Source organism: Manis pentadactyla, chromosome 1 (assembly GCF_030020395.1).
Source record: "Manis pentadactyla isolate mManPen7 chromosome 1, mManPen7.hap1, whole genome shotgun sequence".
NCBI classification, from domain to species: domain Eukaryota; kingdom Metazoa; phylum Chordata; class Mammalia; order Pholidota; family Manidae; genus Manis; species Manis pentadactyla.
The window spans coordinates 114,286,060-114,309,825 of NC_080019.1; the positions used below are offsets into that span (position 1 = coordinate 114,286,060).

The 23,766-nt window shown below is 49.7% G+C and overlaps 1 protein-coding gene across 3 annotated transcripts; it reads left to right on the top strand.

The window, feature by feature from the left end:
- DVL3 (dishevelled segment polarity protein 3) lies at nt 1-23,278 on the top strand. 3 transcript variants are annotated; one of them, XM_036875154.2, is made up of 16 exons: nt 1-387; nt 12,613-12,682; nt 13,240-13,361; nt 13,479-13,588; nt 13,777-13,912; nt 14,090-14,183; nt 14,396-14,465; nt 15,095-15,234; nt 15,415-15,491; nt 15,606-15,673; nt 15,825-15,974; nt 16,561-16,692; nt 16,861-17,046; nt 20,063-20,278; nt 20,377-20,787; nt 21,630-23,278. In XM_036875154.2, the coding sequence occupies exons 1-16, from the start codon at nt 227-229 to the stop codon at nt 21,659-21,661; spliced, it is 2,175 nt and encodes a 724-aa protein (XP_036731049.1). In that variant the 5' UTR covers nt 1-226; the 3' UTR covers nt 21,662-23,278. The 3 variants fall into 3 exon arrangements, with proteins under 3 accessions (XP_036731049.1, XP_036731050.1, XP_036731051.1); XM_036875156.2 differs by having other exon boundaries at nt 5-387; nt 16,879-17,046; XM_036875155.2 differs by lacking the exon at nt 21,630-23,278 and having other exon boundaries at nt 3-387; nt 20,377-20,934.
- Nucleotides 23,279-23,766: the final 488 nt, after the last annotated feature.

The window sequence follows — 23,766 nt, forward strand, 5'->3', positions numbered from 1 at the left end:
GTCGTCAGCCGAGTCGGGAGAGTGGGGAGCGGAAGCGACGCCGCAGCAGCGGCAGGCGGCGCTGGGACCCGGGGGCGGCCGGAGAACAAGGGAGCTGGCGCCGCGGCCGGCCGCGGACCTAGGCTGAGCCGCTGGGCCGCGCCGAGCGCCGCAGCCGCCGCCCGAGAGGCCCGGCCCGGCCGCCCGAGCAGGCCGCGCGCGGGCCGCCGGGCCCGAGGCCGGAGCCATGGGCGAGACCAAGATCATCTATCACCTGGACGGGCAGGAGACGCCGTACCTGGTGAAGCTGCCCTTGCCCGCCGAGCGCGTCACCTTGGCGGACTTTAAGGGCGTTCTGCAGCGACCCAGCTATAAGTTCTTCTTCAAGTCTATGGACGACGATTTCGGGTGAGGATGGCCCCCACCTCGCCTCCGGGGGACCCAGGTCCCTCCCGCTTCTGGGGCCCGATCGGCCAGTTTGGACTCCCCTTGCTGCACTGGCTTCTAGCCCTACTCCCAGTTCTAGGGGGCGACTCAGCCATTTGGGCCCCCTTTGGCTTCTTCAGAGGCTGGAGTTCCAGCCCCTCTTAGGGACTCTACTTTCGCCTCTTGTGGAGAACCTTGCCCCCCCCCCCCCAGTTTAAGAGAACGTCCAGCTGCCCAAGAGCAGAGTTCCAGCCCATTCAAGCCTCCTCTCCTCAGAGACCAGCGTTTCATAGACACACACCCTCTCCACCCAATTCTAGAGCCAGAGTCCCCAGCCCTCCCTCTGCCAAGAAAGCCACCTTTTTATCATAGACTTGAGTGTTTGGCACTCGGCTTTCACCTTCTCCATCTTTTCAGCTCCACAACTCGGCTATATTCGGAGTATCCTACATCTGAAGGCTATGCCTGTGGGACTGAACTGGGGGGGAAGGGGAGTTGTGGGTGCTCAGGCACCAGGCTGTAAGCTAAGGTCTACAGACCTGATGTTTATTTAGCTGTCTCTCCTCTCCCTTGTGGGGTGTTTGGGATGATGTCAAGGGAGCAGAGCACCTGAGTCCTGAGGAGGAGTCCCCACTAGCCCAGGTGCTGATTGCACCTCAGGATTGGGGCCTTTCTCCTCCAGATGGTGACTACGGGGGAGACCTTGGAAAGGGCCTCAGAGCCTGGATGGGAGGGCCAGGAGGAGTCTCTCGGTGTTCTTCGTCTTCCCTTCTCTGGCGGGGTCTTCTCCACCCAGCTGCAGGGCTTTGGACAGTTTAGAAGCAGTGACTTCCCCTTTAAGAGGGGATGGAATGTTGGAGCCAGAAGGTTCTGTAGCAGCTGGCCTGGGAGGGGGAGCCTAGCCATCCCCTCACTAACCCCCTACCTACTCCCAGGGGACTGAGGGAGGGGGAGGCCCCCACACTAGCCTGCCCCACACTAACTGGGCACTGGGCCTGGAGGCTTCCCACCTTCCAGCCCTAAAGGCTGTCTCTCCAGCCCTAGCCTGAGGCCTGCACTGCTCTTTGGAGCTGAGGCCCCAGAGCTGAGGGGAGAAATTCTTCTCCCCAGGGTTCATCAGTCTGGCTTCTTTCCAAGGACCCCTGCCCTTCTGGCCCTGGGAAGCAAGCACTTTCCCCCTCTTCTGCCTGGCATGTTTTGCTATCACCTTGCCCCCCTGGAACTCAGGGTTTGATGGGCCCAGGAGATCATATTTGTGAGGTGCTTTGTACGAGTTGGAGGTACTGTGCAGCTCCTGTCCTTGTTTATGGTGGTTTTGCTACCTTGGGGTGGGTACTACTGGTGTAATGATTGGCTGGCCACTGTCTGGAGACATACACCCTTGATTGGAAGATTCTGAAGAAGGATCAGTCTTCAAGGGATAGGAGTGACAGGGCTGGTGCCTTGGCCTAGTAAGAGTGGAATAGAGTTAGAAGAGACAAGATACTGCCTCAGGATATGGGACTGGGAAAAATCAGCTCAAGTCTAGTGAGCTGAGGCTATCTTGGGGCCACATGCCTTTAGGGACTCAGATAGGGTTGTATCTCCAACCCTCCTCCATCCCAACTCATCCTTCAGCCCACTGGGCCTAGCCCCCACCTTTAAGCCTAGACCAGTGTCCCCAAGCTGCTCTCAAGCCAGGCCTAACTGCAGTCATAGGACGGCCCTCCTTACATCCACTCACTGTTGACTTAATTTTGTTCTTAAAATCCAGTCAGTACAGTCACTCTTTCTTAGCATGACTCAATAAATTACAGGTCTGATTTTCTGTATTTCTTTCTAAAATGTTAAAATACCTAACCACTGAATTAAATGTTCATTCAGGTACTCCTGAAGCCATCTTGCATACATCAGTGGTACTTGAACCATCCTTTGAGAAAGATTAGAGTCAAGCCATTTTAATAAGGTTGAGAACAAAGCTAAAAATGAAGTGGATGTTGATTTTGTTTTTATCAGTTGTGAGAAACACACTCACTGGTCCAAATTCAGTAAGTGGACACGAAGACAAAGAGGACAGCGGAGTGAGGGATCGGGTGTCTGGTGGGCAGGCACACCTGGGGAGTTTGGCGCCAATAATTTATCTCCTAGTACGCGAGTCCCTCCCCTGGTTCCTCATTGGCTGAGTACTACAGGGTTCACATTCTTTCCCGGACGTCGCCTAAGCCGGTTATATCTTTGCTTTACATTTGTCTTATTGGTAGGTTTGAAAAACTCAAACAGGTATTGCCAGGCCCTTATCAATTCCCCCACCCCCACTCTCAGCCCGAGCAGCTTCCACCACGTGGCCCTTTGTTCATACCTTACTGTTAAAATGTTTAAACGTCCTAGTGGGAATAAATCACATTTAGGTTTTGTACTCTTTCCTAACAATTCCCCCCTTTTTATTTAATAATTTCTGATTTTATTCCCAGTAATGTATTTTAATTTACACTTGGTTCTTTCTCAAATTTCTCTAATCTTGTTTATGGCTGCCTCTATAAGCTTTTGAGTCAAGCCTCTCACACAAGGGATGATACAGCATCCTACAGCAGTTAAAAGTCTTGCAACTGTCTAACAAGGGATGTTAAAACAGAGGTAACTATACCTTTCTATAAAAGTACAATATTTTCCTCCTAACATAACACAGACTCCTTTTTCTGCTAACATATGCTATTCTGTTTTCTCAGGCCATCTTGCTGGTAGCAACTAGTTGACTAGCTACTCCTTGAAGAGCATCCCTGGTATAGTTAATGATCTAATCTACGTTTTTGTTGATGGTGGATCACCAAAATAGTGCTGACTCAAATCTTGCAGCTATTTGATTAATAGCTTTAAATTCATCAGGGACTCCTATTGAGTCAATGTATACATTTGACTTCTATGAACATTTTTTTCATTGGGTGTGGAAATGCCAGGGTAAATGGAATGGCCAATTGGACTAAAGCACAAGTCCCAGTCCAGGTGGGTGGCAACGAGTAGTGCAGGTTCCCCTTTCTACAGTACCACCAAACATCTGCTCGGGGGATGCATAATTTTGAGAAGTTGCCCTCTTTAGAGACATTTTAGGACATGGGTACAAGTCAGTAGTTCCCCACAGGAGTTCTGAAACCTTCCCCTTGCCTAGAGAGGCATGATTCATCTTCCCTATAGAAAAAGAGGGGACTGCCTTTGGGTCTGACTTCTTTGGTGCATGAAAGAGTAAAGACAAGCCCTTGCAAGTCTCATTTTCCCAAGCATCCTTGTCCTGGTACAGGGCCAACATGCAGTTCATCCCAGTGGGGTCTGTGTCCCAGCAGAGAGGGAACAGGACCACCTGCGCCTGTGGCCATCCAGCAGCACATATGTAACAATAGCTTTTATTCAAAGCGAGTACTGAAAATCTAACCCACTCTACCCAGGCATTGGTGTCTCCATAATCTATCTCTATTTCAAGAGTCTGTTTTAGATATTTTATCTGTTACAGTAACTAGTCTTAGGGTCATTATGGGGAAGCTCTGGCTTGTTATCTCTCTCAGGATTGGGGGTGGCCACTATGGGTGAAGTCTTGCCTTTGATTAAATTAAGACCAAACCTTCCCACGGGATCTACTCCAATGACATCTGCACTGAGTCCGTGGTAAAAGGGGGTTACACTATCTGTCCTGGCAATTGTCAGGAGGAATTCCTTTAGCTAAGTGGAGCTTTCTTTTTAAAGATTTTTCTGCTGCATGAGGGGCCGTCCACCCTTGAAACTGGGTAGTCCACCAAACACTGCTCCACCTTGGACATGGGGGCCTACTTGCCTTTTTATTCTACTAAGATTTGTCCATTCAGGACAGAGATACTTATTATCTCCAGAAAGCTGTTTTTGGTCATTTAGGTCACAACAAGAGAGAACCTGACAAGCATCAAACCTAATGGTTTGGGGGCTTGATGTTTTAGTAATATTGATTACCAGTTTGACAGGATAACCAGGAGTTCCTTCCCATCTTAGGGCTCTCTGCGACTTGCCTGTGAAATACAGTTAGGATAAAAGTTAACATTTTAGGTTCTTTTTAGTTTCAGCCTTAAGGGTTGGTTAGCCACCTGGGACACTTGCCGATTCTGTTTTGTCCCCAGATCCCTGTCAGTTTCTTTGGTGTAATCAGTCCAGCCCTTTTCAGCCGTCCTCACTGCAGTCTCCGTGATCAGGAGCACTTGGTAGGGGCCTTCCCAGCTGGCTGGAGTCCATCTTCTTTCCAGGATTTTACTAACACCAGGTCTCTAGGCTGGAAGCAGTGAGCGAAGAACTCAAGTGGGGCAGTCTGGGTGAGGAGTCCTTTCAGTTTGAGAGAAGTTAAGTTAGAAGACATGGCCAGCACATACTCTCTTAAAAATTGATCTTTTTGTTTCTATAGTGGGCAAGTCTGTTGCCCTTCCCAGATATGGTAGCTCATATAATCATTATTCCCTGTAGTACTTTTGAGTAAAATGACTCTCGTTATCTGAATCAACATTTTCTATTAACTCAAACCCAGGAATAACTTGCTCTAAAAGTACCTTTATTACTGATCCTGCCATTGTAGTAGTTAATGAGTGGGCCTCCACCCATCCAGTGAGATGGTCGACAATCACTACTAAATACTTAAGCTTTCCCACTTTCGGCATCTCAGTAAAGTCAATCTGAATACTTTGGAATGGTCTTATTCCTGGGAGTCTCTCTCCAGATACTGGCTCTCATACACTTCTTAGTAATTCTTTGGCACGTTATGCAGCTCTTACAAACCTGTTTAGCAATGGTGTAAATGCTAATACACCCATAAACCTTTAGCAAAGCATCACACATCGCCTGAGGACCCCAATGGCTCCCCCTGTGTAACATGTTCATCAGCTCTCTCATAACAGGCTGGCCCATCATTTCTCTCCCATCTGGTAACGTACACCGCCCTTTCTCATCTCGAGATGCCCCCACCTCCTGTAGCTTCTTAATCTCCTTCTTGGAAAACTTCGGGATCAATGAGATTTTAGGGATATTTGGAGTGAGGTTCAAAAATCTAATTTCATCCTCAGATGCAGCCTCTTTAGCAGCTATATCAGCAATCCTATTACCCATAGTTTCATAAGAACTTCCTTTCTGCTGACCATTCACATGCGTTATAGAAATCTCAGCTGGAAGTACAAGATTTTCCAGAACCTCCTTAATTATTCCCCATGAATTCCTTTCCTTTACTGTGTATGAGGCCTCTTTCTGTCCAAATTTTTCCAAAGGTATGGACTACTCCAAGTCTGATATTCTATGAGGTCTATGTAACTATGGCTCAATTCTGATTGGCCTTCAGCTTCCCCTGCACATAAGCAGCTGGTTGGATTGAGACAGGTGTCTGTGGTTAAGATCAGGTCATCTTTTTCAAGTAGAATCTATTAGTCAGCGCTCAGCCCTATTGACCGTGAGGGTTCCTCCAAGTTAATTTCCTGCTCTCTTCCACCAGTAAGGTCATGGCTGCGATGGCCTGAATGCATTCAGTCCATCCTCAAGAGACAGGGTCCAATAGTTTAGACATACAGGCTATTGGTTGTTTCTTTTCTCCCCAGGCTTGGATCAAAACCCCTACAGGGAACCTTATTCAACAGTAATAAACCAGTGAAATGGCTTCTCTAAAGATGGGAGTGCCAGGACTGGGGTGGTGACTAAAGATTGCTTTCAATTCCTCTAGAATTTGCAGTTCCGCTGGGTGCATTGGAGAGGGTCTGGCTCTCCCTCTAACAATTTGAAATACAAGCTTCTGGCCTCTCTTCTAACACTTTTTGAGCTTCTCTCAGTAATTCTTCTCTAGGTTTTTCATTCCATACATCTAAATTTTGTAATTTCTTAGATATATCTGGCCAATTTTTGGTTACAAAATTGATTTTTAAAAGATCCTGTCCTACCTGAGCTTCTGCGTCAAGTCCTGAATATTTTCTCATCTGGTCCCTGAGTCTCTATGAAAATGCAATTGGGGTTTCTTCCTTTCCCCATTGGACTTCAGTCACCTTAGAAACATTTTGAGATCTTGGGGCCAATTCCCTAATTCCCTTTATAATTAGCCCTTGAAGATCCTGCATTTTAATTGTCCCCTAAATTATTACCCCATCTAGGATCTACATTTGGGAACTTTTGTTTCCCTGACTGGACACCCTAGCCCGGTGGGTGTTTTTGTTTCCAAATGGACACAGTAGCTCTCCTGATCACCCCCCTCTCACCACCAGGGACTAGAATATTCATGATGGGTCAGTTCAACTTAAGTATATATATATTAGGTTCCAGGAATTGATCTAGTTGGTCCACTAGGCCAACGGGATCTTCTAGCAATGCTTAAAACTTCTCACCTCAGTACCCGTGAGGGGAGCATTAACAACTTTCCCCTTGTCCTAGTGGGACCTCTCTCAATGGAACCATCTTGGGATTCCTGGTGGATTCCCCAGAAGGCAAGGGGAAACTCTAAGTCCTTCTTACATTGTTAAGTCCAGGGAGAGGAAATCTTGGGGCAAAATACCTCTAAACTGAAATCAGTCAAAGGGAGAAATAAAGTTTAAAATCGATTTACTACTCACAAGCTGCAGTCGGGGGTCATTTCTCTCTTTCAGGCACCAGCATCAGCCAAAAACCGGCCCTCCCCCTCACCTCTCAGGTACAGAATAGCCCTCCATTGCCCAGGTAATTACCCATTGATATGGAGATGAACTTCTACCTGAGGAAAGCTGCAAATGCACGAAAGCCATACTTCTTTCCACCTCTGAACGCCTGTTGATGTGCAGATATGCTAAAGCCAGGCGAGATATTCTGGAAATGTTCCAATTTTACCCACAGTGAGGGAGACAAAGTGGGTCTCAATGTTAAATAGATATGAGTTTGGTGGAAAGAGAAAAAGGCCAGGAAAGTCCACTAAAAAGACCCAGAGTTAATTAATTAAAGCTCAAAAAGACAAGAGTAACTTGGCCTGGAATGTTTGAATATTCCTCAAAGGAGAGGGTACCTCAGCATAGCCTGTCTTTATTATGTTGATCATACAGGCCCAGCCTCTTCTTTCCTTTTTTTTTTTTTAACTTTACCTATATGCTATTTTTTTTTTTTCTGACTCCAAATAGTCTGCAACTCAGGAAATCAATTTAGCATGCAGGCGCAGCCGTAAACAACATAGCAAAAGGCAGGAAGGATTCCACCCCAAAGATTGCATTTTAATACCCAAGAGGTCAAGAAGCAAGACCCTCAACTTACTTATTAGCAAACAGACAATAACTCTGTCCCCCTTGGAAGAAGGGCAGCCAGTCCTGATAAGCTCCCAAACCAGGAAGCTGCCATCCTGGGAGGGGACTAAAAGCAGTAAATTTCTTGTGTTAAGCTAATTTTGTAGAATTACCCAGAGGACTGATAAGAAATACAATGTCTCATCAAAGATACCTGAGACCACCTAACAAGTCTACACCTCCAGGTGCCAGCCACACTCCTAAAGAATCCTTAAAGAGGGAACCCCCCAACCCCTGGGGCGCTCCTCTCTCTCAAGCCACCAGCATCCTCAAAGTGCACAACCTTTTAATTTCAAACTTTCTCTCTCCAACCTCCCAGGGTGCCCCTCCCTCCTGAGGCGGCCTCACTTTCTCTCTCCAGGAGTAACTCCAAACAAAACTCTCACTCCGCCTCACGGCCGTGTCCCCGCCCCTCAACTCTCCGCTGCGGCTGCGGTAGGGAAAGGGACGGAGGAAAACCCACAACGCTCTCCCAACACCAGGGCTTGTCCTGGGATGTCTCTTGTATCTCCTCCTCCCTAGCTTTCCCTTTCCTGGTGTTAGGGGAAATAGGGGAAGCGCCCTTGGTAACCAACAGATTCCTCAGGTGAACTGGAGGCTTTATTACCATCAAAAAATAACTCAAACCTGGCAAAGCCAGTTTTCATCTGATCTAACTTTAATCCAGACAAAACAGCAAAATTTGATCATCTTCTGTTTGTCCTTAACCCGGTACAGGAGGCGTCCTCCCAGTACCGTAACCTTCATCCCAGTAGGCTATCTGGGGGTAATTCCAAGGGAGCTCATGTGGTTCCCTTTCCCTGCTTCCCTAGGCCTAGAATTTGTATTTCCCATCCTTCAAGAGGTCCCTGTGTCTGAGGTCCCTGTGTACTCAACCCCCCATAATGGAAGTTTCTTGCACACACCCCGATATTACACGTCTCAGCCACACACACTTGACCTCTGAAAAATGCCCAACCACCAAGGCAGTACTTATAGCCCAATTTTCCCACCTTGGCTCGTGCACGAGGTTGCCTGGTTGCCGCGGTGCCTGCATTTTCTCCCCTGCGTTGGTCACGCTGTCTCCGCACAACAGTCTCGGGTCTCCCCTCGGCTTCCATGTGAAGGTGAGATGCCCAGACTGAGTGGGCCGCCCAAAGCCAGGCGGGACGTGTCTTCCCACTCCGCTTGGGCCCCCACCTTGCACAGGCAAGAGGATCCCGGACGAGCCCCCAAATTGTGAGTAACACACTCACTGGTCCAAATTCAATAAGTGGACACGAAGACAAAGAGGACAGCGGAGCTAGGCTTTAATGACGATCTTGCAAGATCGGGTGTCTGGTGGGCAGGCACACCTGGGGAGTTTGGCGCCAATAATTTATCTCCTAGTACGCGAGTCCCTCCCCTGGTTCCTCATTGGCTGAGTACTACAGGGTTCACATTCTTTCCCGGACGTCGCCTAAGCCGGTTATATCTTTCCTTTACATTTGTCTTTAATATTATTGGTAGGTTTGAAAAACTCAAACAGGTATTGCCAGGCCCTTATCAATTCCCCCACCCCCACTCTCAGCCCAAGCAGCTTCCACCACGTAGCCCTTTGTTAATACCTTACTGTTAAAATGTTTAAACATCCTAGTGGGAATAAATCACATTTAGGTTTTATACTCTTTCCTAACAGAATTAATTAGCAGACCTGGTAGGGTTATCTTGTCACAGAGGACTAATAGCTGAGAAGTATGTGTGTATGTGTGTGTGTGTATATATATATTTATATTAAATATATAGATATTTCATTTATTTATAAACTTCATGGTGCTTACAGTGTGCAAGCACTGATTTAAATGCTTTTCAAATCTTTACTCCTTTGATCCTAACAGCTATGAAATATGTAGTAGTATCACCAGTTTATAGATGAGAAAACTGGAGCACAGAAAATTTAACCCAAGATCACACACCTAAGTGGCAGAGCTTGATTCAACATAAGGAATCTGGCTCCAAAATTTAAGGTCTTAATCACACAATTGTAGGTATTATTATATTACCATTTAACAGATACATTCTCTCTGAGGGAGATGCTGAGCCTTGGCAAACTGTAGAGTTAATAGGGCTGCCACTTATCCTAGCCCGTAAGAGGAGGGTTGGGCATAGACCAGTGACCCCCTGACAGTTAGGAAAGTGGCTCAGAGGAGAAAGGCCACTCTCTCCAGTCTCTCCAGGCTCAGCCTCTGAGGTTCTGGTTTGTAAGGCCTGATGACTCCCCAGTTCCTATCTGCTCTCCAGAGGTATTTCTCAAACTCAGAGTAGGCTCAAACCTAGCCCTCTTAAATTATTTGGGAAATGGAGAAAGGAAAACATTTTCAGCACCGAGGAGATGGTGGTGGAACAACAAGGTGGCCTTGAGCTGTGGGAGGGAGTAACGTGGGAAGTTGGACCACTAACTGTGTTGCTCCCAGCTCCCTGTCACATAGTAGCCTGCCTCTGGACCTTCACCTGGGGCACTTCTCTTCCCTGGGTCCAAATTCTCCTGTCTTTTATCTGGGCTGAGTTTTTAAAGTTATGTCACTTGGTTTATCCTTACACCTACCCAGCTCCTAGACAGGACCTGACATCTAAGTAACACTCAGCAAATGTCTGCCCAGTAAAAACATCTGCTGCTCCTATAGTTCTGACCGTTTCCCACTTGCAGTATACTTACGTGAACTGTCCATTGGAACATAATCTCTGAGGACAAGGCAGCCTCCCAGTCTGATGCTTTTTGAGGTCCATGAAGTGGCAAGCACAGGATTCAAAACCCACTGAACTCTTGGCAAAGGCTTTTTAATTGAACAGCAAGTGATGAGCAGATTTGTTTGGTCCCTGCCCTTTGAAACTTAACTTACACCTAGTTAGAAAGAGAATATGGATCCTGCTAAAAAGTGACAAAGTTAGTAACTAGCTTTAATTGTATGCCTGGACTGTGCCAGGCATTTACAAACTCCATTTACCACTAGACAAAGGCTTGAAAAAGTTAAACTTCTCTAAGACGGGAAGACTACTAATAGGTGGCAGAATTGGAATTTGAATCAGATTTGTCCTACTCCACTTGGGGTATGAGTTTGTGTGTGTGTATGTGCACCTGCACACATGTGTATGACACACGTGTGCATGTGAGTGTGTAAATGCTGTGGAACCCTAAGTCACTCAGCTCCATGGTGGGAGAGTGGGGTCTGTCTGAGGTCCCCAAGGCTGCTGATTAGCTGATCATTATGAATCAGCATAGTCTTGGCAACCTGTCACTGACCCCCAGAAAGAGAGGACATCTGTAGTGTGGAACTGTGTGGGGGAGACTCAGCAGGTGTTTCCCACCATGGGGAGACCTTCTCCAAAACAAGTTACAGTCCCTACCATGTGGCCCACATACCCCCTTTTCCTTTGAGCCCTGGTTCACTTAGGGGGCTGCAATCCTGGGGGCACCCTGTGGCCAGACGGTCTGTTGGGACTGAGCTGTGTCTGTGTTTCTTCTTTCTAGCCTATTCTGTCTCTAGGCTTTTTGCCATGGACGGCCTGAGCAGGATGATTCGAGCTGCTTTCTTGGGGTTGCTCGGAGGTTGAAAACGATGAAGCCAGAGCTGGATGGGAGGGAGGAGGGCAGGCTCGGCCTTCAAACTTGGCTGTGAGTCCAAGAATGTGAGCATCACAAGGAGCCAAGCACGTTCCCAGCTCTGGGCAGAAGCTGCTCCAAGAACAAGGGAGGACTGGGCTTTGCAGCCTTCTTCCTTGCTGTCTTCCCTCTGCTCACAACTCCAGGCATGTGTCTTCCTCCTGCCCAGTCACGTCTTCCCAGCTCTGCCCTCCTAGGGTGTATGATACAGTCTGGGGGTCCTTAAACTTTTCCATTCCCTTCCCCCAACTATAGTCATGGTCTGATTTCTTGCCTTACTGCCTGCCCCACACCAAACTACATGCCTGTAACCATATCCACCCCCCCATGCCCCACATCAGTATCTTCCACATCCACCCTCCACACAGATTCCTATCACTTCTGTCATTATTGAGAAAGGATATGAAGTAGCATGGGAAGAGTATGGGTTTTGGATTCAGATGAGCTTTGGCTTGAATTCTAGCTCTGACATCTAGCTCTGTGGCATTGGGCAAGTTACTGAATGTTCCTCAATTTCCTTATTTATTTGTAAAGTGAAGATCCTTGGTATCTACACAATAAGGCTGATGTGAAGGTGATAAATTCTAACTGTAGGGAGATAAGATGATATAATAGGTAAGAATAAGGCCCTTGGAGTCAGGCTGACCAGGATGCAAAGTCCAGCTCTTCACTCAATTGCAGTATAACTATAGGAGAATTTCTGGACCAACTGAGTCTTAGTTTGCCCATCTGTATCTATCTTACAGCATTGCTGTGAGTATTAAATGAAATAATACAAGTAAGGTACTCAGTTTAGTACTTGGCCTGTAATTAGTGATCAATAATGAGAGTGATTGTTACTGCTATCATAATGGCAGTGGGGGATGTTCAGTAAATGTCTTCTCCCCTTTACTGATTTCCTTAAATTCCCCATCCACACCTCCCAGAAGAAAGTTAAGATTCCCAGTTGAGAAGGAAGGACAGTAATGAGGGTAAGCTTTTTCTTAGTTTAAGGTCAGAAGGAAAGAAGAGGTCCAGCACAGGAGAGCCATGTTGGGGATGGGTAAACACTCAAAATTCCAGGCAGTGGCTGTATTTACAGGAGACAGTGATTTGTCAGGTAATTTGAAATCATCTGATGACTGAGAGGAAGGCCCAGGAACCCAGCTGGCCTAGGCAGAGCTGGTGCCTTCCTGGGCGTATTAAAGAGCTGCCTTGCTCCCATTTGAACAGGCTCTTGTTCAGATGGATTCATTCCCAGAGTAGGGTGGAGGGGGCTGACAGTGGGTACTGTGAGGGCACCTCCATTTCCACCCAGAGTGCTCACTCTGATACCCTCCTTCCCTGCAGTGTGGTGAAGGAAGAGATCTCGGATGACAATGCCAAGCTGCCCTGCTTCAATGGCCGGGTGGTATCCTGGGTAAGGAGCCCTCCCCAGCCTTCCCTCCTCCTGCATTTCTGCAGTGGGCTGTGCAGAGGAAAGGCTCCACTAAGATGGGAGCAGAAGACTCCAAATCTGAATTCAGAAGATTCGGTATCTGAACCTTCCTTTAGTTTTCTGAATGAATTGTAAAATTCAGAATTTCTCATCCCAGGTTCTGTAGCCTGGGTGAAAAGTGGAGGAGTGGTGGGAAGTGGGGAAGGAGGGAAGGGAGAGACTGAAATGCATATTGGAGAAAAAAGTATCTCCTGACTCTTTGAGGCAATTTGCCTGGGATTTCCTCCTATCACCTGCCAACCTCAGCCTTGGAGCTCTGACCCTTGTCTGCCCCATCCCACTGCCCTTCATGCCTCCCGGCCTCCCCATCAACACGGCGGTGGATCTGCTGCTCATCTTAGCTGACCTTGTGTCCTGGGACTTCTCCCTGCATGTTCCCTGCTTCATTCACCTCAGGTTTTCATGCCCTCCCAGAGCCCACTACCCCTTCTTCCCTGGCACCCCTACACCATACTGCCCATCCATTTTCTCCCCCTCAGCTGGTGTCAGCCGAGGGCGCACACCCAGAGCCAGCACCCTTCTGTGCTGACAACCCCTCAGAACTGCCACCTCCCATGGAGCGCACAGGAGGCATTGGGGACTCCCGGCCCCCATCCTTCCAGTGAGTGTGACCTGAGGGTGGGGAGGCACATGGGGAGGGCCACGTCATCTTAGCCTGGGGCTGGGGGAGGGACCCCCAGTCTGCCTCCTCCTCCACCAAGTCCTCTCTTCCCTGCAGCCCTCATGCTGGTGGGGGCAGCCAGGAGAACCTGGACAATGACACAGAGACAGACTCCTTGGTGTCTGCCCAGCGGGAGCGGCCACGCCGGAGGGATGGCCCAGAGCACAGTGCGTCTTCCCTGAACACATGCCTTCCCCATTCCTATACCCTTCCCACAGCTTTCACTTAGCTACCTGCATCTTTGCTGTACTTGCTGAGCTCTGGATATGCCTGGCCCCAGGGCAGCCCTGGCCCGTCCCTCTCTCTGCCTCTCTGTATTGGGCACTGTGAACCTAGTTGCCTCCATCCCCTGCAGCAGCCCGGCTAAATGGAACTGCAAAGGGGGAGCGGCGGCGAGAACCAGGGGGTTATGATAGTTCTTCTACCCTTATGAGCAGCGAGTTGGAGACTACCAGCTTCTTTGATTCGGATGAGGATGACTCCACCAGCAGGTGGGGCTTTGGTTTCCCGGGTACCATGATGTTGGTGACCCCCGGGTTGTTCTGAACCCTGAGGATGCTGGGCCCCTGGGAGGGGTACAGGCTTTCTGTTGGGGACCTAGGCCCTGCAGTGCCTCTTATGGGGCAGGGCTGGGCCAGCCTGGTGGGGAACGACTGTGGGCCCCACAGGTTCAGCAGCTCCACAGAGCAGAGCAGCGCCTCACGCCTCATGAGAAGACACAAGCGGCGGCGGCGGAAGCAGAAGGTTTCACGGATTGAGCGGGTATGGGGCCTGAGATGCTGGGGATGGGTGGGGACAGACTGAGCCCTGCCTAGGCAGTGCCAGGGTTTGTGCTTCCTTAGCTCCTCTCCCCTCAGGTCAGTGCTTAGAACCTTAGGGGAGGTGGTGCTGAGGGCTCACCTTGAGGAGGAGCTGGGCGAGAGCAGTGAGTTCTGCCACCCCTACCTGATGCTCAGGGCCTCTGTCTGTTCCAGTCCTCATCCTTCAGCAGCATCACAGACTCCACCATGTCACTCAACATCATCACGGTCACTCTCAACATGGGTGAGTCTGGTGAAACGACCCTCCCGAGCACCTACTGTCTGCCAGACCCTGGGAAGACTCAAATGTTCAGAGAGGCACAAGAGGTGCTGTCTGCCCTCAAGGAGCTCTCTTTCTTTCATAAACCTAAACTGGTATATAACAGATGGTTTCAGTATCTCATGATCAGTGCTGTGACAGAGATAAGCACAGAGCTGTGGAAGCAGAGAATGGCATTCAGGCAGGCTTCCTGGAGGAAGTAATTTCTGATTCCTCCACCACTTCCCATTTCCAACCATCATATTCTTTCTGATGTCTGCCCTGGGTACTCTCTGTAGGATATAGCCGGATGTAATGAAAAAAGCCCCAACTTTGGAATTTAAATCTGAGTTTGAATCTTGGCTTTGCTACTTAATGGCTTAGAAAAGTCATCTAAATTCTGTGGATCTCAGTTGCCTACTCTGTAAAATGGGACTAAGAATCCCTGCCTCACAGCTGGCATGGGTTAAATGAAAGCATTTTGAGCATGCGGAACACACTGTGTGATTCAAGCTCAATAAATGTTCTCATCTCTTTCCACCCTTCTCTAATAAGGGGTTCAGAATTTGGGTAGGAATCTTGCTCCCTTCTCAAGGTCTTATTACTCCCTGTAGAAAAGTATAACTTCTTGGGCATCTCCATTGTGGGCCAAAGCAATGAACGTGGTGACGGAGGCATCTACATTGGCTCTATCATGAAGGGTGGGGCTGTGGCTGCTGATGGACGCATCGAGCCAGGAGATATGCTGTTACAGGTACTTTGCCCACCTGGGGTGGAGGTGTGGATAGGGAGTGGGGCGATGTCCCTACCCTCTACCCTGCTCATTCAGAGGCCTCTTCGTAGAAGGGGGAAAACCCCCATGCCACCAAGCCCAGCTTTCCTCTCTCTGCTCCCCAACACAGCTGCTTATCCCACTCCTGGTCCTCTTCCCCAGGTAAATGAGATCAACTTTGAGAACATGAGTAATGATGACGCTGTCCGGGTACTGCGGGAGATTGTGCACAAACCGGGGTATGGATGGGATGGAGCACTGGGACCAGGGGGCAGGCATTTCTGGCTATCAGGCAAGGGGCTTGGTCTGGCCTCCACACATTCTGCCCTCACTAGGGACACCCTTGCTTTCAGGCCCATCACCCTGACTGTAGCCAAGTGCTGGGACCCAAGTCCACGTGGTTGCTTCACACTACCTAGGAGTAAGTGGATGGGGGACTTGGCCCTAAAGCTGGTGCTTGGCATATGTGAGCCCTGTCTCTCCTTCCATGTTGCCCTGAACCCTCACACCTACCCTGTTGGGCCCAGCAATAAGCAGGGCAGGCAGCCCCTGACTCCTCACCCTCCCTGCAGGCGAACCCATCCGGCCCATTGACCCTGCAGCCTGGGTCTCCCACACTGCAGCCATGACTGGCACCTTCCCTGCCTACGGCATGAGCCCCTCCCTGAGCACCATCACCTCCACAAGCTCATCTATCACCAGCTCCATTCCTGACACAGAGCGTGAGTGTCCAACCCTGGGCCCTGGGCCCAGCAAACGGCCTGGTGGAAGGGACTGATGAAGGCCCACATGGAGGCTCTTGCTTGAGCATCAGGTGCTGCAAAGGGGATGAAGTTCATTCCAGCTAGCTCACACTGAAGCTTTCCTCAGTGAACACCCAACCTAAACAGTGTTTGCTTCTGAACTGGTATTGAGCACCCAGTGAGCCTCAGTTTCCTCTTGTAAAATGGGACTAATAATATGCACTTTACCAGGTTCCTGGGGGGTTAGTGAGAGGATATAAGTGAAGCATCAGGCACAGTGTGTGGCATAAAGTAAGCACTCAATAAGTGTCTGCCATTTTTGTTATAACATGCACATTACACACTGCTAAGCACATTCATTTACATTATTTAATATTCTCTTTAAAAATTGTTGTAAAATAGATATTAAAGTCCCTATTTTGGCAGAGGGGAAACTGAGGGTCCAAGAAGTCAATAATTTGTCCACCACTGGTCGATAGTTATTAGGGGTAGAACTGGAGTGCAAACTCCTGTCTGCCTAGCTCCATAGCCCTTTATGCCTCAACATTCTGCTTCCCACCCCCAGGCCTAGATGACTTCCACCTGTCCATCCACAGTGACATGGCTGCCATTGTAAAAGCCATGGCCTCCCCTGAATCTGGGCTGGAGGTCCGTGACCGCATGTGGCTCAAGATTACCATCCCCAACGCTTTCATTGGTGAGAGGGCACCATGGTGGGATGAAGAACTGGGTGGGGAGTGATAGGGCAGGGAGGCTGGGGGCCCAGGAACTCTGTTGCGCCATGCCTTTGAGGTGGAACCAGTGCCCAGCCTCAAGGCTTCTGTGAGGCCAGATAAGCTCAAGTCAAGTGGGCCTCACAATCAAGTGGTGGCCTTGCCTCCAGGCTCAGATGTGGTGGACTGGCTGTACCACAACGTGGAAGGCTTTACTGACCGGCGAGAGGCCCGCAAGTATGCCAGCAACCTGCTGAAAGCCGGCTTCATCCGCCACACTGTCAACAAGATCACCTTCTCTGAGCAGTGCTACTATATCTTCGGCGACCTCTGTGGCAGTACGTGTCTCCCCCACCCCCTTGCCCTCTCTCCTGGCTGGGGGTGGGGAGATACCCAGGGATGCAGCAGCAGCCTCCAGAGAACTCCCGTGATGGGACAGCAGAGCTGGGACCCATCTCAAGGTCTGAGAGTTCTATGGTGAAAGCAGAGCCCAGTCCAGCATGTTCACCTGCTGTGCACCCCCCTCTTGGGGCTGACCTCCTAAGTGCCTGCTCTGTGCCTGGCACCATCTGGTTGTTTCTAAGCATCATCCTGCACTTTCACTTAGGTCTCACAAACTCCCCTCCAGCCCTTGAGGAGATGGGTTACTATCCCTGTTTTCAGATGAGGAAACTAAGACTTGTAGAAGCTAAATAGTCCACCCCATGTTTAGCAGATAGAAGCGGAGGAACTAGGTCTTTGGTCCCAGTCTTTATGACTCCAGACCTCTACTTCTTCCCACTACCTGGGGCAGCCCTATGTGTGTGGTGTTGCATAAATGTTGCCTCTGCAAGGCCAAACAGAGTTCCCAACCTTCCAGCACCAAACAGGTTCCACCAAGGCATCACCAAGCCATAGGCCTGGAGCTGGCCTAAGGTACCAAGTGCACAGCCTCCTCAGACCCTGAGTATGAGCTGTGCCTCAGGATGAAGCTGGAGAAGCTGTCAGAGCCAGCTGTCAGAGAGCTCTATAAGCTATACTGAAGAGTTTGGACTTGATCCTAAGAAAATGCAAAGCAAGTGAGGGTTGCCAAGCAGGAGAGGGCTGTAAGGAACTCCATTTTCCTTCAGAACCTAGGGACAGCCTTTGGGAAGGGGAGTCCTCAGAAAGGGCAGCATTGCTCAGGGCTGAGAGCTGAAGCCCACCCCTAGCAGCTGCCTCTGCTTGAGGGAGCCTTCTCTCAGTTCAGTAGTGCTGGCTAGAGTCCACAAACTAACTCTTAAAAGTGCTTCATTTGAGGTTTGAGGGACTACAAATGCTGTTTCTGCAGAGCACAAATCCCTGGTGGAAGGACTGGCGCTCAACAGCTTCAGCATGGCTCCATGGAGTAGTGATAGATGCATAGTGTTTTGGAATTAGACAGTTCTGAGTTCAAATCCTGGCTCCATCCTTATTGTGTGAACCTGAGTAAGTGACAGCCTCTCCGTACCTTGATATCTAAGGTGGAGGTAACAGTAGAACCTATCTCATAGAGCTGTTTTGAGGATGGTACAAGATAACGCGTATAATGCTTTTAGCACCATGTTTGGCCTACAGTAAGTGCTCTAAAATAGTTGTCCATTTTCATATATTTAATTAATTCTAAGGGGAACATTTTTTCCCATCTCAGTAACAGTGAAACTTGGGTGCATCTTACAATCAATGGCTTCTTAGATTTAGTCATGTGCTTATTATCACCATTAGCAGAAGTCAGCCCTGGCCCCAAACCTCCAGAGACACAGACAGCTTCTCAGGGTAGCTGTAGCTTTTGCTCGAGACATTGTTCTATCCCTGGGGCTTTCTGGGGCTTCTTCCCATGGACCAAGGCCACCAGAGGCCCAGCTCAGGAAGATGCTGACAGAGCAGGCCTTTTCCTACTCACAGCCAAGGTCTCCTCAGCCAGAAGTGTGACAGACTCAACGGGAAACACTGGGGACCTGGGTAGTCCCAGGAGTACACAGTCAGTCCCCTCAGGACAACAGGCTAGAGGCTGAAGTAGTCACCAGCTTTCTGGCATGATCCAAGGCAAGCCTGCTTCTTACTATCACCCCATGCCAGCTGCTGGCCTTGACAGGTTGATGGCTTGGCTGGCAGATTCCACAGCCTGCCTCCGCCCCCTCAGAGCCCCACTCCTGACCTCTTCTCCCCTGGAAGGTTGGGCTAGCTCACTTAAGGGCTTGGAACCAAGGGTTCTGTCTGCATCTGACTGCTGGCCCCTAGGGCAATTACAGCTCTCTGGGAGCTCTGGGACCTGATAAAGATGGAATGTGAGCAAGAGGTGTTCCAGGCAGGTAATCAGTTCTAGTGGCCCCTTATAATCCCTTCCAAGTACGTCCAATATTTGTGGGGGCAGCCTTGCTCTTAAGGAGTACACGGTCTACTTGGGGAGCCAGACTCATGCAAGAAGTGATGTTAAAGCAGTGAGACAGGTACTGTGTGTGAGGAACCAGGCCTCGGGGGTGGGGTGCAGAGCACAGAAGGAGCACTTAAGTTCTTGTAGGCCCTTTCCACCTGGCTCCCACTTCCCCAGCAGCACCAGATAATTGATCCCGGCCAAGCCTTCTATATGGGAAGGCTCTGAAAGGCACTATGTTCATTCTAGCTTTCAATGGCTATTTTTTAAGTCCTAAGTAAGGGGGCAGTGCAAAATTTCATTGAAATTTCCCCAGACTGCTTCCTATTCCTTACTAATAAACCTCATCCGGAAAGGTGAGGAGACAGTAAGCAACTTTCTGCTCTGGCTACAATTTGGGCTGACATCAGCCTTGTCGTCTAACCTCTCTGAACTTCACTTTCCTAATCTAGGAAAAATGTGACAGATACCTTCTTCATAGGATTGTGGTAATATTTGCATGACCTAAGTACTTTGTATTCTACCTGATGAATTATAGGTATGCAATACCTGGTGGCTGTCTGGTATTTCAGCTTCCCACATTCCCCTATCTCTTAACCCTCTAAATGAACAGGAAAAAACTGCCAAATACAAGTTTTGCCACTTCCAGCCCACTAAGGAAGGAGGAGAAACTACCAAAAGCTTTGTAAGGGCCCTTCATGGGACTGTGAGTTGGCTGTCAGGGCTTGGCATTGAGCATCTAAGTGGTGACTCAGGGCCTTTCAGAGGGGAGACAGCCCCACTATCTCTGCTGGGTGGAAGAGGAGGTTTGAAGGAGTGACAGATAATTGGCCTATGCCTCCTCCCATTCTGAGGAGAAACTCACAGTCTGTTGCTATCATCCCAAATGGGCCCACTGGACCTAGGCAGGGAACTTCTTTATCCTGACCTAGTGTTGGAGGGGGCGTGGGATAGGCCCGGCTCATCACACCCTCCCTCCGCAGACATGGCCGGCCTGTCCCTCCGTGATCATGACGGCTCCAGCGGCGCCTCTGACCAGGACACGCTGGCCCCTTTGCCGCACCCGGGGGCCGCGCCATGGCCCATGGCTTTCCCTTACCAGTACCCGCCGCCCCCGCACCCCTACAATCCACACCCAGGCTTCCCAGAGCTGGGGTACAGCTATGGCGGAGGCAGCGCCAGCAGTCAGCACAGTGAAGGTAAGGCCGAGAGGACTGCGTACGGGGCCACAGGCGAGCCCCGGTCTTCCTCCGCGAGCCCTGAGTGCCCCCCACCCTGTCCCTGCCTGTCCCTACAGGCAGCCGAAGCAGTGGCTCCAACCGTAGCGGCAGTGACCGACGAAAGGAGAAAGACCCAAAGGCTGGGGACTCAAAGTCGGGTGGCAGCGGCAGCGAATCGGACCACACAACCCGCAGCAGCCTGCGAGGGCCGCGGGAGCGGGCACCCAGCGAGCGCTCTGGGCCTGCCGCCAGCGAGCATAGCCACCGCAGCCACCACTCGCTGGCCAGCAGCCTGCGCAGCCACCACACGCACCCAAGCTACGGCCCCCCTGGCGTGCCCCCTCTCTACGGCCCCCCCATGCTGATGATGCCCCCACCACCCGCGGCCATGGGGCCCCCAGGAGCCCCTCCTGGCCGAGACCTGGCCTCTGTGCCCCCTGAACTGACCGCCAGCAGACAGTCCTTCCGCATGGCCATGGGAAACCCCAGTGAGTTCTTTGTAGATGTGATGTGAACAGGGCTCCTCCCCTACTTCCATCCTGCCCTCTCCCTGGACAGCTGCATCCCTCTTGCCATTCGTCCGTCTTTTTTACTTTGTCTGGTACCTGAAAGGGAAATAAATGGAACTAAATCCAGATGTGCTAACTGCTCACTAGGCGCAGTGAGGGCAGGGCATACCCACCAATCTGTACTGCAGCCCTTAACCTGCAGCTGGCCCCAGCTTGTCCCTCTGCCCACCAACCACTGAGCAGGATTTCCCCAGATCTTTCATGTCCCTGGGACCCAACTTACTGGTGCTACCCTCTTATTCCCCCACCCCCTTCATCCCCACATCAGGAATTGACCCCGTTGGTGCTCTGAGGGCCTGCTCACCTCCTTATCACACCTTCCCCCACTTAGTTCCCTTTCGCCGTTCATTGAGCTACATGTATCATCCTTCCATTAACCCCAGCCCCTCAAGCATGTGTGCCAATCTCCACTTTTCCCCACAGTACTGATACCAGAAGAATACTTCACCTGCCCCACCTCCTAACTGTCCCCTGCCTGCTGCCTCAGTCTTGCACCCTAGAACTCTAGCCTCCTCCTGTCACCATCTGTGTTATGCATGCCTGTATCCTGCCTTTACCAGAGGCCCCCTCAGCTGCCTGAGCTGCTAGTGGCTTTCCAGAAGCATCTCTGCTCTGCCCTGCAACCCACACCATGTCTGCCCTGTGTGCTGGTTCCTTCAGACCCCTAACTCCACTAACCAGCAGACTCATCTCACCCTCTGGGCCTGAAACACGTCTTTTCTTTCCTTTTTCCTCCCCAAATTTTTCCTGGGCTGGAGTAGCCAAGAATTTCAGGCTGTTTGACTTTCTGTGAGCCCCATGGAGGGGAGGCCCAGCCTCCAAGGATACCAGGAACTCTGCTTCATCAGCCCCTCAGGGCTTCCCAAGGATGTTCAGCTCCCACCCCATACTTCAACATGTCGAGTCACTAGGTTTCTGGGGAGCACCTCAGCCTCTTCACCCATGTATGAGAGAGACTGTTCCAGAGAGTTTGCACTGTCCCTCCTCTCCCCCTGCCCCTCCCCATCTCACACACGTGCCTATGCAAGTTCACTTAAGCTCCAGGGCTGGTCCCTGCCCAGAGGGCTGGAACCTCTCCCCCAATCCTCTCCCAAGTTGTGGGGCTGGTCCCCTGACTTCCTTTACTCATTGCCCTCAAATGTCCCACCCATGTCCTCATCATCTTCCTACCTAGGTAAGGCCCATAAGCTGGTCTCAGGTTGAGCTCAGCAGAGGACTTCTTAGGCAGTTGACAGGCTATTCTCACCCTGCCTTTGGCCCCAAATACCCTTCCCTGTTCTCATAGTCCCCATGTTACCCCAGAGCAAGGTTGGGCAGGGGGACTTACGGGACTGCCAGACAAGGGAAACTAGTTTTAATTTTTACCTTACTCTACAATTCAAATGAATCATGTTTCTCTTTAAGCCTCTTCAATAAATTCTCTGGCTCCTCTAGGCTTCCATATTTTTAGGACTGGGGTGTCAAGAGTAAGGTGAAGTCATAAGCTCCAGGCTTTAGGACACACCAGGGTAGGGGCATTTTGGCATTCATTCATTTAACAAATACTTCCTGGAGTTTTTGGTGTTGGAGGAATGTGTTCTAAGTGTAACTCAGTCTCTTCTGCCTTCTGGGAACTCTGGGTTTGCTCCCAACCCAGACCATGGCTTCTAGCCACCATGGTAGGCTGCCTCCTATACTTCTCTTCCCTGTCTGACTCTGCCATGCCCAACTTCCTTGAGAATTCCTCCACTATTGCTTATGCCTTCAGAGCTGGTGCTCAGCATTCTCTTTGGTCCACTTCTCTTTCCTGTCTATTTACTCCCCAAATGGTATCATCTATCCTGATGTCCTCAACTAACTCTGATATACTGGTGATTCCCAAATGTATATCTCCAGCCCCAACTTCCCTCTCATCTTTAGATCTGTATATTTTTCACCTACTGGACACCTCTATGGACATGTCCATATAGACTCAACTCATTTCTCCACCAAGTGCGTTCGTTCCTCCTGAATCTCAATCCTGGTTACCTTCATTACACTATGCATAGGCTCACCAGCTAGAAACACGTATGGGCTTAAATTCCTTCCTATATCTTACTAGTCAGCATATCATATCCATTCCACTCCAAAAATTTTTCTTGAATTTGACCCTTTCTTCTCTGCCTCTACTCTAGTTCACAAGATCATGGGATTTGGAGTCAGGTTGTTCTGGGTTTGAATCCCAGCTCTACTACTTTTTGGTTGTGCGATAGAGTTATTTAATCTCTCTGAGCCCCAGTTCCTCATGTAAAATGACAATAATAATACCTACCTCACAGGGTTGTTGTGAGGATTTAAATTAGGTATTGTACGAAAAGTGCCTAGCATAATGCCTGGCACACAGTAGAATAGGTGCTCAATAAATGGTAGCCATTATTATTATTTATTATTATTATTATTACTATTTACTCTAAATTGGTAGGGGTTTAGTGTTGACTTTGGAGATAAAGCTTTTGGAAAGATAAGAGTGAAACTTTGAGGGGTGGTTCAAGGATTAGAAGTACCTATACACAGTCATTTGGTGGCTTCAGGCTATGACCACAACTTGAGGGAAGCAGATCTTTATTCTGCCACATTCTGGCTTCTAGCAGGAGGATGCTAGGGAAAGTAAGGTTTGCAAACAGGTTTGTCTTTTCTTGCCTCTTCTCCCTCCCACGATGGATTCAGCCCACCGTTTGGAAGGCAATAGGGTCTCACAAAAAGAAGAGCCAACAAATTTTCATCAGGTCCTACAAAAGCTAGGCAGCCCTCTCATGTTCCAGGGTTGGCTCTGTCTCTTCTCAACTTGGATGTGAGGATTAACCCTGTTCATTAGAGAAGGGATTTCAAATCCCATGTCCAGTCACATTCAACTCACCAACGGTTATCTAAGCAACATAT